Source organism: Glossina fuscipes, unplaced genomic scaffold, assembly GCF_014805625.2.
Source record: "Glossina fuscipes isolate IAEA_lab_2018 unplaced genomic scaffold, Yale_Gfus_2 2, whole genome shotgun sequence".
In the NCBI taxonomy this organism is placed as follows: domain Eukaryota; kingdom Metazoa; phylum Arthropoda; class Insecta; order Diptera; family Glossinidae; genus Glossina; species Glossina fuscipes.
Genome location: NW_023998416.1, coordinates 26,721,308 through 26,736,928, shown reverse-complemented (window position 1 = coordinate 26,736,928; position 15,621 = coordinate 26,721,308). Strand labels below are relative to the sequence as shown.

Genomic DNA, 15,621 nt, shown 5'->3' with positions numbered 1-15,621 from the left:
GATCTCTCTATGATTTATTAAGGTAACAAGTCAAGTTCTGAAAGCTGGTGTGATTCTTAGGAAATGCGTGACGGGGCAGAAGTTCTCTTGGTTTGCTAAGGACAACCGGGTCAGCCGAGTGTAATATTGGTGGTGAAGTTGTTCGGTGAAATCTTCAATCAAACATCGCAAAGTACGTATAGACGTATTCTGTGTCTGCTTGTTCTAACGTAGTCCAACTATTCCAATTCATTCTTATCATGATTGTAAATATTTTAAAGAATATTTTAAGCAAAGACATGACATAAGATTAATAAAACCTGTTTTTCGCTGCGATTGGTTTTTGAATTTAATCAAATAGAGTGATTCAAATAGAGCTTTTAGTAACGAACCTGTTGGACTCATCATCCGAAAGAAAGAAAAATGTGATAAAAAAAAAAAATATAACGAATACTTATGAAATTGTTATGAAAAAGAAAAGAACGTAACGGAAATGACGTAAATTAAAAAGCAATCATTTATATAGAATTACATTCGATTGCGTGGAAGGAATATCCTTCAAAAAGTTGTAATGTATTAGTATTCACTGATTGACATGATTGACATATTTAATATTGTTGTTGCTTGCAAATCACCTGACAATATCTATGTGTTCATCCGTCTATCTGTCCATCTGTTCGTGACTTGAAATGATGACAGCAACTATAAAATTTATAAAGAGAGAATAGATTGTAATTTGAATAAAAAATTAATTCCAATTACTAGAAAAATTAACGATTGCAAAAAAAATACGAATATTTCATTCGCCTTAGGACGAATTGCAAATTATTTTGTTATGAATAGATGCGATCGATCGGGACCATTTTGCATGTGATCTGGGAAATATTTCTCCTACGTTGTAGATCAATTTACCTTAAAGAAAGTTAAGGGTAACACCTTATTTTGAAAACTCGTTGCGTGTGCCACTATAACAACATATGTATATAAATATCTTCTCAGCAAAATAATCATTCATTTAAATTGACGAGCTTGTGCAATATATTAGGTGTTTGCAAAATTTCTGATCACTTTTTCACTTCAAAAAGGCGTCTATTGTGGAAAATTGGTGAAATATATGTTAATCAAAATAGTTTCCATAATTTTTGGCGAGATGGCGATATCAACGCGAAAGAACTTATATTGGTTTGACAGGGAGGAATCCATCCATCGACCCATTTTCGCACTTTTTTAACTTTGCGGATATGCGTGCCAGCCAAGCCATGCTGTAGCAATCTGAATAAGTGTCAATCAGGAGACGCCATGTCTTGTGAGTGTGCTGGCCACATCCAGAAGTTCCCTTTCGAGCTGCAACAATTCGTGCAATAGAGCATCATCATCATCATAAACGTCTGAACGTATTCGGTGGCCGTCGGCAGCAGATTTCTTCAAATGAACAACGAATGTAATGAATTTGGAAGAAGGAGAATTTTATGTCGTCGTACGGTGGATAAATCAATAATATTAAATGGAAAACTCTCTTTTGCGTGTAGAGAATGGTCAAAACCATCGTATTAATATACACACTGCTACGTACACTCGAAACTGTTATATGCACTGCTATTTCCAGCAAAAAAAAAAAAGCAATGCCTGGTGAGTGTAGTGTGCAGGCGAGCAACACATTCCAGTTTAACGCAGGCTCTACTTTATGTAATCGAGCGACGTAGTGTTGAAAAATTATGGCATCATAAATTTTTTCCATACCAAGCTTGTCTTTGAGTTTAAGGTAGCGAAAGTTAGTAAACACTGAACTGGTTCCACGTATAATGTCGCAATGGCTAATTGCGATTCCCATAGTTTATTTTCTGCATTTCGTATGCTATATCGCGTCCATTTGTCTTCACATTTCAGCAGCCCTTCCTTTCGAATTAAGCAAGAATTTCAGCATTGATCTATTTTTCGACACAGAAGTCGACTTACGCGAAAGGTATTGCGTTTTATACCCTACAGGACTTGTGGCAGATCCGACTTTTATTATACCGATCGATTCAGAATCACTTTCTAAAGCGATCTAAGCTTGCCTGTTGCTCATCGGTCTGTCTGTCTGTCCTGTATTTTTGTCTCCAACCTACAAGATTCCGATCGGGCCACTTTTTCGACCACTTCCCCTATAATGCCTTCATTTGAATAGGCTTTGGGATGGTGTAGGATATGTAATAGTGGGCCTTAGCCCACTAACCTATTTTTGTTTGTATTTTATTTTTACATTGGTAGGCAATTATTTTTATATTTAACACATGAAATATTTATGTGGAATTTTATCGAATTACATGCCAGGATATACAAAACTTTTCAATGGAAATGGTTGCAATCGTCTTATTTCGTGGTTCCCTATATACAATACCCCTTTCTTCGACTTTTGCACTTTATGATATCGAAATAAAGGATATAAATCGCATTTATATTTTATAACCACAACTACAACCATAGGGAACAAATCCACATAAATTACAAAAAAAAAAAAAAAAAAAAGAATAGAGTAGAAAAACAGAAAAAGTACATTACAGGCTATCGCAATATTAATGCTTTACACACTTACCGAACTGAAGGCCGCCAGTGATGGTATAAAACAAGATACTACAATTGTTGCTGCTTTTTGAGAGCAACGCAACATCATTAAAATCATTTTTCTAGTTTTTACATCACATTTGTACCACTCGATGTCGTCGTATAGTGTATCAGCCACTCTTACTCTCTGCGAAGCATGATGAGTGGTATGATAATGAGTGAATGTGTTATGATGAGTAGATGATGATGGATAAACAGAAAAAAAACAACAACAACAAAAAAAAACTTTTTTAACATAAACATCATATTTCTTTTCTTTCTTTTTTTTTTTTTTTTTTTTTAGTAGTAATTAAAATATTATCACGCACACAGAGCCACGGTAACAAAGAAAGCAATGAAAATCCCGTCTTCCTTGTTGTTGAGGGGAAATTATTACTCTTCCGAATAATTTACACGTTTTTTTCTCGAATATTTAACGTTGCTTAAGGGATTTTAGATGTACTGGTTTGCAGAATTTTATATGTGCACCGAACTCTTTCTTTAAATAACCTTGGCAAAGGCTTTTAGGGCAGAAGGAAAGTATTATAATTGGTAACAGTAATAGTTAGCTGTGAAAAGTAAAAAAAAACTCGTCTTTCTTTTTTCCGGGTAGTACAGATCCGTACAATGCAATCGGATCGCTAATCGGCTTTAAATGGAAAGTCATATGGCGGTCCATTTATGCCTTTAGCATATTTTCAGCAACTATTTATATTGAGCTGCGCTCGAATTCGTTTCTCGACTCTCACTATGAATACGGGATGAAGAGTTTGCAACACAAGTTCTGTGGAAATCCATTGCGCAAGTCTCATGGTATTGTTCGTACGTATTACACGAGACGCGTAAAGCATTCAAACAAAAAAGACCAAGGATGTATTCAAGATATGCTTTCCTCTGATCAGCCGTTGATATCATCCAATGAGTAAGACAGAATCAAACTAAACTGAAGAGCAACTCATTCAAAGCCATTTGTGTGTGGGTGTTTTCTGGTCGAAACTTTCACTGGCATCTTGTGATAAATGTTATGCTCGTGTTTAAGTGTTAAGTTTTTCGATAACAAGGATGAATGTTGACAAGCAGAATATACGTTGAAGTATAACACTTGAAGAGTAACGAAAAAGTTTTATATTTGGCCTTAAAGCGTAATTGAACAGAGGCCCGAATGTTATCGAATTGCGAAAGCAGTTTTATTTTTAAATTTGAAATATTTTTTTTTTATTTTTTTTGGTGGTGTTGAAAAATTATCGAAGGTGAAAAAGGTGTCTGGAAGATGTTCCAGACAGGTTGTCGCGACAAAAATGTTTTATCTACTGGACAATCCATTCATAGGACTTTCATTTTGGTTTTCTACAAATTACCGACTGGGCTATGATTTTAACAAGATTGTCGGACCGTTTGACTTTTTTTGAAAGTTTTAGATCGATATAGGAGGGAGGAGTTTATACGAGATTTGATTTACCTTGTTTCTTTTTAACACCAATTCATTTGTGTTGTTGTTTCCTTTTTTTCTAAAAAATTGCGACTGCAAATATATAGATCTGGACATATATGGGACCCACTATATATACATATATATATATATATATATATATATACGCGTTGTCTAAAAATATATTCGTAATTGTTGTTATTGTATAAAAAATGTTGCAAGTTTATTGTCATATTTAAAATAATCTGAACTATTGGTTAGCAAGAAAGGTGATTAACACCTTTGAAACAATATGTAGGAGAAAGAGCTGGTTTAAGATGAAATAAATACCTAAATATATAATAATAAATTGTAAATAAAAAAATATATAATTAAAATGAATAAATGAAACAAATATATGTAAAAGATTCTTGGATCATGACTTACTATATATATAAACTTTTATAAGTTTTAAACTACGCTTAGCTCAATAGCAAAAGCGATTAGTTAACTACATAGGAAATATACGAAGTTCTACATAAATTCTTTTACTAGTTTATGTAGTTGCTTTTATTGATACATAAGCTATGGATGGCTTGATTATAGAGCAATTATATGCTTGCAATTATTTTACATTTATCAGCGTTGACTTGCATAAAAACCTTATACTGGGATTCCTGACGTTTAAGTTTTTTGCACATGGTTGACTTTTAGCGCTGGGTTCAAAGTGAATTCTTAATGAGCTTTGCTGTGTATAAATTATGCTGAGGGATCCATATTGAATCCTATTTGCATAAACGAATTCATTTTCTCTTAGCCATGGAGTCTAATAGTCTTTATTATCAACCACTGAATTAATGAATTAAGAAAGAACAGAAAATGTATAATCACTTTGACTTTCACTAATGCAATTGCCTCGGAAGCAATAAGAGCAAGTAAGAAAATTATATTTGGTTGTCGTTGAATTTTTTATCCTATACTCGAAAGAGTGGGATTTTGATACTCTATAAGAAGAGGCGCGGGTGTCTGATTTTTTTAATATTTGTGTTGATATAGATGCATATGTGTGTAATTAGGAAAGAACACTATTTTTTTGCTTTTGAAAACAGAGATATTTTTATTTTGGTTAATCAGTTTCGCTCATTTTCTACGATGGCATGCCTGCGAAAATTTTATATTTTTTTTTTGCCAAATTTGAACTCGATGTCTCCATTTTTCCAAATTTTGGTTTACCATATACATCCAACACGCAAAAAGTATGCATGTATATATCTACAATCAAGCTAAGAGTCAACTTTATTAAGATTTAGACAAAGATATTCGTTTTCACATTGAATCCGTTCTACTCAGCACAGTGAATTATTTGTTGATGATTTCAAGAAGAAGAACAATTCAAGAAGATGAAGAATTGATTACATTGCTGAGTAAATTGTGTTACGAGGTTCGTCTCTCGCCATAAAGAAAGTCAACGGGAAAAGAAACGCAATATTTTTTGAAATTACATATTAATTTCTAATTAATTAAACTAAATTAAATAATTGGTATTATTACTTTAGAATATTAAAATAAATTCTTAGACTAAGAGAAGAAAAATGAGCACTAGGAACATAGGTGATCGCCTCTATTTACAACCTGCACCTACCCGCTATATTAAGTTAGTGCGGACGTATGTAACATCCTTAAGAAAGACCAACATTTTATTATATCGATCGTTTGTCCAAACTCCGTCTTGTTCGTCTGATTTCTGCCCATGCGATTCTATGTTCAATCTACTTGTCGCAATTTTTGAGATATTTTGATGAAACATGGTATACTGACTTCTTATTTTGATAAACCTTTATATGAGACAAGCACTCAAGCATTGTACTCAATCGTGACGAAATCTTTTGTACCCGTCACGATTTTCCAAAAGGAGAACAATAGCAAAAGGGGCGCGGCTGATTACTTCTTTTCAGAATAAAAAAAAAAACTTATATCGTGTTTCTGTTGTACTTTATGAGTAACGAGCAAAAATTACGGGAAACAATATTGTTCTCCGTCTTTGTTGCATAGGCTAGATACTATGCAATTGGGTACACGGCTAGTGGACATACGAACTGATGGACATGCTTGCATGCATTCCAAACTTGATATTGATCAAAAATCTATATAGTTTATGGGATTTTAGAAGACTGTTTCTGCGGGTTATAAAGGTATTGAAAAAAAAATCAAATTTGATACACTGTAATAACGGGTAAACGTGGTCAATATATTCTATTTTTGTACAGGTGCTACAGCATCACCCGTAGAATATATGAGTAATAAGTGAATTTTTTATTGCTTTTAAAAATCAGAGGTGTTTTCAGTTTACATAGTGCTGTAGTCCGACGTGGCCAATTTTTAATACCAGTCTGCGTACAAGAACTTCCAATTTTTCTGCCAAGTTTGAAGGCGATAGCTTTATTTTGCGGTCACGAGAATGTTTTTAATAAACCTTACAGAGATGGACAGACGGATATGTTAAAATCGATTCAGAGTTTGATGCTGATTAAGGATGTATATACTTTGTAGGATCTCTGAAGCTTCATTAAAGGCATTGCAAACGTTTTTAACGAAACTTTAGCCTTCAGAAATATTTAAATTTTCAGATTTTCGTAACCAAGATAGCTAAGTAATAGCATTTAAGCGCTCTAAGTTGGTGTGAAAAAATAGGATCGGATCGAGCAATTTTTTGAACCACTTGCCATATAAACGTTTTTATGAAAACTTAATCTTCATTCTTCTTTCAATATATCTTGATTCAAAAATTTTATGATGAAAATTGGTTCGCAAGAATAATATGATACCTAATTTAAAACGAATAGGTCTTAGTCGGAAGCATATAGGAGGGCTCGTATGAAAAGTAAAGACTTCTATGGCGACAAAATCTAGCTTGTAGTTGTTTATGATGGAAGCAAGTGGAAATTGCTAAAATCTTTCGCGAGTAAATTGAGCTTACTATATTTGGACCACCTTAGTTGACAAATTGAGCAGCCTTCAAAATAAGGGCTTTCATGAAAACTACGTGTTAAGTATAATTTTTAGCACATCATCACGAAAATGAATGAATATGTATTTATATATTAAGCGAAGTGGTGTAGGTTATCTAATTGTCGGCCTTGGATTATACTGTTCTTGCTTGTTTAGAAAAGAAGATTAAATATTGAGCTTAGTAATTTCACTAAAGTAATACATTGACATAAAATATATAGCGTTCTGTAGACGATATCAGGATGTCCATAGGATTAGTTGTTCCGAATGCGATACTTCTAATAAAGGTAAAGTTTAGGCAGTCATAAGGCAGAGTCTTTTTTGGAAGAATTCACTCACAACTGCAGTTTGGAGAAGTATCCGTTGGTGTCTTGGAATAGTATGGCCAAGTCGAACTCCCAGAAAGGTTTTAATTTTGATTTTGATTTGGAATTAAGTAAGGGTTACCAGAGGAGTCATGCTGGCGACAATATTGTAGATTCGCTTTAATAATGTTTGCTTTAAGGTTTCTTTCAATGTATCGAAGTTTTCCATGATGTTGTCCTTAATGAGAGATGCAAAAGCAGCAAGCTTCGCTGCTCGATCAGCTTGTTCATTTTTCAATAAACCATTACGTATTCAAAGCATTTTAAATTTATTACTGTACGTTGTTATGGTGTTTCTCAATATGTTAATGGTGTTCCAGCCCGAAGTCAAGCGATTGCGGATAGTCTCTAACACAGATAGACTATCAGTGATAATAGCAGTTTTGCGTTTGTTTTAATGAGCAAACCAAGGTCCATAGTTGTGTGTAGTTTCATACATAATTACCGTGATCCTAATTCTAATCGATCGGCTGATGAGTGCGTGAATATTTTTTATATCATATTGCAATATTTGCTCTTACTTTTCATACGTACTTTTTATTTAGTAGTCTCCTCTTTGCTAATTATTGCAGTCCTCAAAGCTGCTTCAACTAATTAATCGTATAATCGTATCGTATATAAAACTTGATCTCTATTAAAAATGCAAATAATTGAATCGTTTTGCCAGGAAAAAATAAAATTTTTTGCATTTTATCTATGAAATGTAACTCAAATGCTGAAAATGTTAAACTACATGGTTGGTTAGAGAGAACCTCATTGATATTAGATTCAAGCTACATTAAAAATTACATTACATTAAAAATTCCCGGAAACAATTAATTAAGTGCATCTCACTGCGTATTTGCTCGCACGGTATGTTACGCTGTTCTACGTTCAATTAAATATCAATGTAATGCCAATTACGCAAAGTTCAGCAGCAGTGGTTTATTTCGAAGAATTCCATTTGCGCGAAAACCAACAAAAATAATGAATTAAAGGAAATGAAATGATGAACTAATTTTTTGACGAAGAATCATCAGAGTGATGCACAATACACGTATAGAATTAAATAATAAAAAAAAAAAAAAAAAAAAAAAATGATTAATACCAATGGTAAATGTGGTAAGCTGAAAACAAAAGCCAAAAAACTTAGTTAATGTCTTCCACGAATATTTCCGTTTTTATGAAGCAGAAATATAGGGAAATTAATTCAGTATAAACGTTACATTTTTATACCCTACTCTTCGGATGGTATAGGGCTTTTGCGGACGTATGAATAACATACAGGAAAATTAACGATAGATTAATTTAAAATCATTTTCTGAATCGATTTAGGTTCGTCTGGCCATCTGTCTGTCTTATGTTTGCGCAAACACCGACCACTTACACTTATCAATTTTTGAAATATTTTGTTAAAACTTGGTCGCAAAAATAACATACTTTGGTCAAAGCAAGAGCTGTGCTGAAAATGAGTTAATTCGAACCACTTTTATGCTCTATATAATTCCCAATTTGGAAAAATTTATCGAATGAAAAAAAGCCGCGTTTATTCAATATTTCTCAGGAAGATCAGTGGAGGCACAATTTTGGCCTATTAATCGAATATATGAAATATATGGATGGTGTGTGAAATTCCAAGAAGCAAAACCTTATGTGGCAAGAAGTTTTTGAATATTCTATGATGAAAATTAGAAAAAGAAAACGACTTAATAGCTCCATTTTTTCGAATCCATCTCTGTATAAGGTTGCCCATGAAGAATAAGGCTATGGCAACAAGGTATAATTTTCGATGATGAAAATTGAAAATTTGGGAAAAATTTTGTACTAAGCATAGCAATATTTCATGGTCGACTATAATAGTTGAAATTGTTTTGCTTCATTATTACGCGAAATATTTACGCATATTTTTTTCTTTGCAGGAAATAAATTAAAAATTCTTGCGGCTTTTTTATAATTATAGAAAAAGTAAAGTTTGAAGTGAATAAATATTTTATATGATTTCTTTTCATATAAACTAAATGCACTGAATTTTTGCGGAGAATCATGCAGAGAACCTATACGAGCTATAAGCCAGCAACATAAAATACTGGTGTAACTTAAGTAAGAACACCAATGTAAATTTTAAATAGTCAAGAATGGAATGAAAAGATACTTATAGCTGCGGCCAAATAGGAATGATTCAAAAGTCTGACTTTCCGGAACACAGTTGTATTGTATTATGCCGGTACCTGAAACTTATCCTCGAAGCAACAAATTTTTAAACGAGTAAGCAGCATAGATGCAGCAACATTGATTTTTTGCCAATGTCTCTAAAATGATATTCTCTTGCGGAAGACGAAAGAGTTTCTGATAAGCTAATTTAAACTTTATTTACTGACAAAAAACTCTTTTGGACGCATATTGGTGCCTTTCGTTCAAATGTTCGCTGACTACACACTGACTATCTACACGTCTGCGATCCTTGTCGTATTTTTCAAGCTACAAGCTATAAGTGAGCCTATATAGCGCTTTTTGGTCTTTAAATTTACATCAGCTACTTTGCATGCCGCATAGCTACTCTAATTAAACATACTTCACAAGAACGGCTTCGGTGCGATTATTTTGTAATTCTTGTCTAAAAATGATTGTTTTTTCTTAATATTTATTTATATGCTCGACACATGGCCTCATGTTTTTTTTAGGTTGCCACAAAAGTGTTATCCCTAAATTAAAAATACATTGGTGAAGAAAGGAAACTAATTTTTTCAACATCCCTCTGTGCTACGAAAGCATATTAATTGTGCTTTTTCTGGGAGTGCAGCTGCGTCACGTTTACTGTAATTTTTCAGATCAGGATTAAAACGTTTGAGGCAATTTGTTGTGTACTTTTTATTCGACGCGTTTTGTTACAATTTGTTAAAACATTAAAATGGCATAAGATACGCTCAAGAGTAAACAGCGCTTCACAGTTGTCTGATATACGAATGTATTGCCTTTGAGACATCATGCGAAATGTTTGCCATGTGGCGGCAAATTCTTCGTGACATATGTTATAACTAGATTTTTACACGTCCTCTTGCCATGAATGTTAGCAAAAGATGTGCTTTTCAATCACAGGCTGCCATTAAATGATGAATGTACTATTGTGTACTATTTTGAAAAAGTGCGTATGTCTCCATTACAGAGTACGACGAAAATGTAGAGAAAGGGATATTCAATTAGTGTAATATTGAGTTTTGTTTATCGGTAATCTATTGGATGAACAAAGATCGAAAATAAGAATTTTTATCAAAGCATTTGTCTTTGTGCCAAAAGGCGGCGAGTGCACCAAATTTTGTCAAAGTATCTCAAATTTTGCGGCATACAGCAAAGCACACGCAGGCAAGCAAGACAAGGGTAGGTCTGTTTCCAAGTTTAGCATACAGCCCAAAAAATTTAATATACCCTTGTATTACACGTGGTATGGCGAAAGTGATTCTTAATCGCTCTAAGTGTTATCTGTCTGTTTGTCCGCGTTGTGTCCAAATTAAACGCCTAGAAGGCAATTTTCGATGAAAATTTGATGAAAATTTGCACACTGCTGCACACTTAACATGAGGATAAACACTAAAAATGGTGATGATCGGCCCACGTTCATTACAACGCTTCATTTTGATAAATCGTTGTAAGAATGTCTGTGGGGTGGGATGAATATCATTTTGCTTGCATTAAAGGAGTTGGAAATCAACTGACAAAATATTGGATTATAGGAAAAAAGGTCCTTCAGCTAATGATTTTTTTTTTACACATTCTAAATGCTTCAAAGCATGTAACAAACCAATAAAAAATTAACTTATATTACCCTTAAAGAAAAACAGCAGTTTTTGTGCATACATTCTTAAAAGTTTATTTTTCTTATTTTCATCATTTTCATTTTTTGCTTTCCTTCTTTCACTTTGAATTTAAGTAATTGAAGCAAAATTACTTCTGATTACTAATCAAGTATTGAAAAGTAAATTTTATGCGTCATCTGCTTAACTATAGCATAAAATGCAAGTGAATTAAAGACTTTGTGAATACTTTGTTCAAATTTTACTTAATTTAAAGTTTTTATATATATATATTTTTTTTTTTTTTTTTTTTTTGTTATTTTAATGACACTTCAAAATTGAAGTGCAAGCTAATAACTTGAAACGCAAAAAGTTATTCCCAAGTATTGTATAGCGTTAAGTAAACCTCTTCAAGAAAATGAATGCTCAAAAACGCATAAGAATCAATGGGAGAAAAGCTATAATGATGCGAAAGTATTGCGTTGAAAATTTAAGTATATGTGCATACACAAAGTAGATGGAACAATCAAGGCATGGAAAAAATTATATTTATATTATAACGAATATAATAACCGCCGCTTACTTGCTTTCATTCACTTTTAATATGTAAAAATGTATGGCTTTAATAACAAATGTGTAAAACTTTCAAACTGTGTAAGCCTACAAGTTCTATATAAAGTATAGCATCTGTAGCGACACTGCTTATTTAAGATGTCATATACATCTCCATATAAATAGGCTCTGAGCTAAGGATATTCAAATATAAGTGCAAATTTACTTCTACAGATATATTTGGAGCTTAAGGTGTCGAAAGCCAAAAGAACGAACAAACATAGATCGCCGAGGCAAATTTTTAATTTCAATAGTAAGACTAAAATTTTGACATTACTGGCTAAATCGATTTTAACTATTAACGCTGCCGGGGAACATGTTAAGCTTATTTCAGTTTAAGGGAACTTGTTCGTTACATTATTTGTAGAAGACACAGTGCCAAGGAGCGGAGATCTTTATGTCTCGATTGGTATACTGAGACTGAGACTGTATGAGATATGGAAGGATGGTAGATGGCGATTGTACGTTAGGCAGGGAACTGTATGGGATGTGAAAGCACGATAGGACGCGATTATATAAATTATAGAAAAAATATGAACTGCGACTGTGCGATATGAACTGTGGGAACGAAGATGGGGTGCTGCTGTCTAAGATATTGAAGGAAGCTAGATACCTATGATATGTACTATGGAAAGTTGGTAGATTGCGGCTATTTAAGTTATGGAAGGGAAGCTGGCTAGTCATCGGTGACATGGAAGCAAAATAAATTGGGGCTTTCTGATATATGGAAGGGCAATAAGCTTCTAACATATAAATGGAAGGTAGAATGCCATTATTAGATAAAATGAATTTTAATGTCCTTAAAAATTGCAAACTTTTATTTAACAGATATACAATTATACAAGCACATCATGCTAATTAGAAAAATCTATAGCTTATGAGTTAAAAACGTTTGACAAATTGAACATAATTCCCGCAGTTGATATGAAAACGAATTTGTTAAAACGCCGAAGCAAATAGTGAAAGCTGCTTACATAAATTACTGTTTTGTGCATTTTGCACGTTATACAACAATGGCATTATGATGTTTGATTCTCTCTCTTCTAGCTGTTGTTCATTTTGACTTGGTAATGAATTATGGTCTTCAATGGTCGAATATTTCAAGATCGTTAACAGAGACATTAGGAGTGTATAAAAAGAAGAAAAAGAAAATAAATTTTTGTTTAATGAACATATCCCTTTTGTTTTTGTTTGTGTTGTTTTCGTTCTAAGGCGTATATATTTTTTAAAATTTATTTTATAAAAAATAAGAGAAATTTAAAAAGCGTTCAAAAAAGATTTTTAATTTTTTTAAAGCGAATTTATTATTTAGTTTAGTTGTTACAACAAGCTTTTGGGAAATTTTTTTGAGATAGAAGGAAAGGTAATAGAACAATAATATTCGAGAAGGTCATTAAGCATAACTTGAAGAATTAGAAAAAAAAATATTAAAAAGTTTTTATATATTCTTAAATATTATAAAAAATTTAATTAAAAAAAAAAACTAAAATTTTGTGTGATCCAAGAAGCATAACATTGTCCTTCTAAGTTCAAATATTTCTTTTCGCTCCCTTTCCTCGACAATTTCTCTCTCGAAAGTATCTCTTTTGTTGCATCTGTCAAAGACATAATCGCACTGTTTACACTTTATATGTAAGGGAAATTGGGGAACAAGCCCCAAAAAGTTTGCTCCAAGCTTTTCATTTCTTGGTAGAATCAATTAAAGCTTCGGAACCGCTTTCAGTCTCACATCTTCTTGAAGGTTACCTTGACGAAGCTACACTAACATTTTTCTTTTTGAAGTGCTTTTAAACAACCATAAACTCAGGGCAGAACTTAAAAGGTAAGATATTAAGCCGCAACTTTTTATTGGCAAAGGTATTCTCGTCGTACTGCTAGCGAGATAGTTCAAAATTTTCAAGGAAAACATTTTTTGCTGATAATGAATTTTTTTCCACGTACTCTGGAAAATCCGAAGCATCCATTAGGCAAAATGGATTTAAAAGAGATTTTTCGAAAAACTGACAGCGGTTTACCTCGTTAAACATACTATAATTTGTTTTAAGCCCGTCAGTAGTATGCTTCAATTAACTAAGAACATTTTGTAACATTTTGCCTGAATCTCTGTAATCTCTGAATCTGTAAAATGTTTCGATTTTGCACGTAACATCGAAGCGGTTATGTGGTTACATCTCTAGTGCGTGCATGTGGTTGCGTGACAATTCACGCAATTCTCCTTATCTATTTCCGGGATGGTTTGAGATTCGCGACAATAACGGAAGGGTAAGTTTACTACACTTTCATCATTTGTGGATATTTGAAAAAAAAACAAAAAAAATTTCATGTAGATATTTTGTTTTTTTCAGCAAAAAAAAATATTTATACAGGATACGGTACGTGAATGTTTTCTCTCTCTCTCTTTGGACAGTTTAACACATATACTAGTTGTTTTTTTTTGTTCTTGCCTGATGAAAATTGTGATGGCGCATTATCTATTTTGCATATTAAATGTAGGGGAGCTCTTATCGCCATAAATTTTTGGTAAGTTGGTGATAAGAAATTTTTTTAATACAGAAAAACGAATTCCCTGACGACTTGGCCTAAAGAATTATTTATTAACATTTCCCGTCCGTTGAATTGATGTAAATGTGGTAAAAGGTCCAGATCGAATTGTTATGTATGAAAAACACAGCCATTCACTTATATGTGGTGTGAAGTGTTTAAAAAACTCAGAGAAGTATGTATATATATATATATATAATAGACATTTTTCTAGCTCGAAAATTAGTGCGAATTTGGAAAATTTTAGAAGTCTTTTCGAATCACACCCTTAGGCTGCACTTAAGCTGGATCGCGTAAAAGTGAGTAAAAGACGTGCAAAAAAAATTATTTTTGAAATTAAAAAATTGCCTAAAATCGAAATCACGCCACCAAAGCTCGTATTCAAAACAAAGATAGGAATTGATTGCTTCTCGAAATTTTTCTTCTTCCTAAAATTCTTAAATTTTTTATATTTTTAATTCTTCAAAAATTTTATTATATGTTCAAATTTATTCTGTGATTATAAATTGAGTGTCAAGTTTTAATTTTCTATTTAAATCGTTTTCTAGAAGTCAAAAGCAAATGACGGACAAGTGAGACGAATGATGGATATACTCAAATGGATTTAAAAAACTTTCACTCATCGGGTCATAATTTCAAGTCCACTGGTAAATATATATCACCTCCATCATTCAGAGACAGTGTGGAGCGGCAATATTGTGATGGAAACATCACAACCAAATAACGTCATTAGCCTCACATTTCAGTTTGTGCAAGTGTAAGTAGAACGTAATCATTTCATCTGTTCGTGTGCGTGATAGCCAACCATACAGGTTTGATGTTGAGCGAGAAGTTTTTGTAAAATGCACTTTCTTTTAATTTTGCGAACATGGTGCGTATGGGGCATTAAATCATTTGAAATATGACACATAGGTATATGCAGGCACATGTGAAAAATCCATCAACGAAATTGAACACCAAAACTGTCGTGGCAACGGACGCTGTTAGCAGACAATACGTCAATGGATAAAATAAATAATTTACAACAAACTTTTTCGGGACCGTGTAAAAAAAAAAAAATTATTTTACATAAGAACGAACGATAGGCGCGCCTTTTTTTTGCCTCTTGCGGTAAATGGCACAAAAGTTACTATCACCGTAGCTGTTTCACTAGAATTGATTTCAAAAAAAATTTTTATTCAAAAAGAAATATCGAATACTTTGCTTTTATTCCCTTTTTGAGTGTCACATGCAGCTGATTCACGTATTATTAGAATTTTTGTAAAGCGAAAAAAAATGCAATGCAAAAGAAGTACAAAGGTTATAGTCAGCCATGGCCGACCAATAAACACCATCACCAATTCGCTTAATACAGTTA

General features: G+C 32.9%; 1 protein-coding gene across 1 annotated transcript; it reads right to left on the bottom strand.

The window, feature by feature from the left end:
• Positions 1–1,266: 1,266 nt before the first annotated feature.
• LOC119633085 (odorant receptor 22c-like) lies at positions 1,267–15,299 on the bottom strand (the record flags this gene model as incomplete). Its single annotated transcript, XM_038026305.1, has 3 exons — positions 1,267–1,401; positions 2,555–2,710; positions 15,153–15,299. Coding segments are annotated over 3 exons (438 nt in total), but the record flags the coding sequence as incomplete, so codon positions are not given.
• Positions 15,300–15,621: the final 322 nt, after the last annotated feature.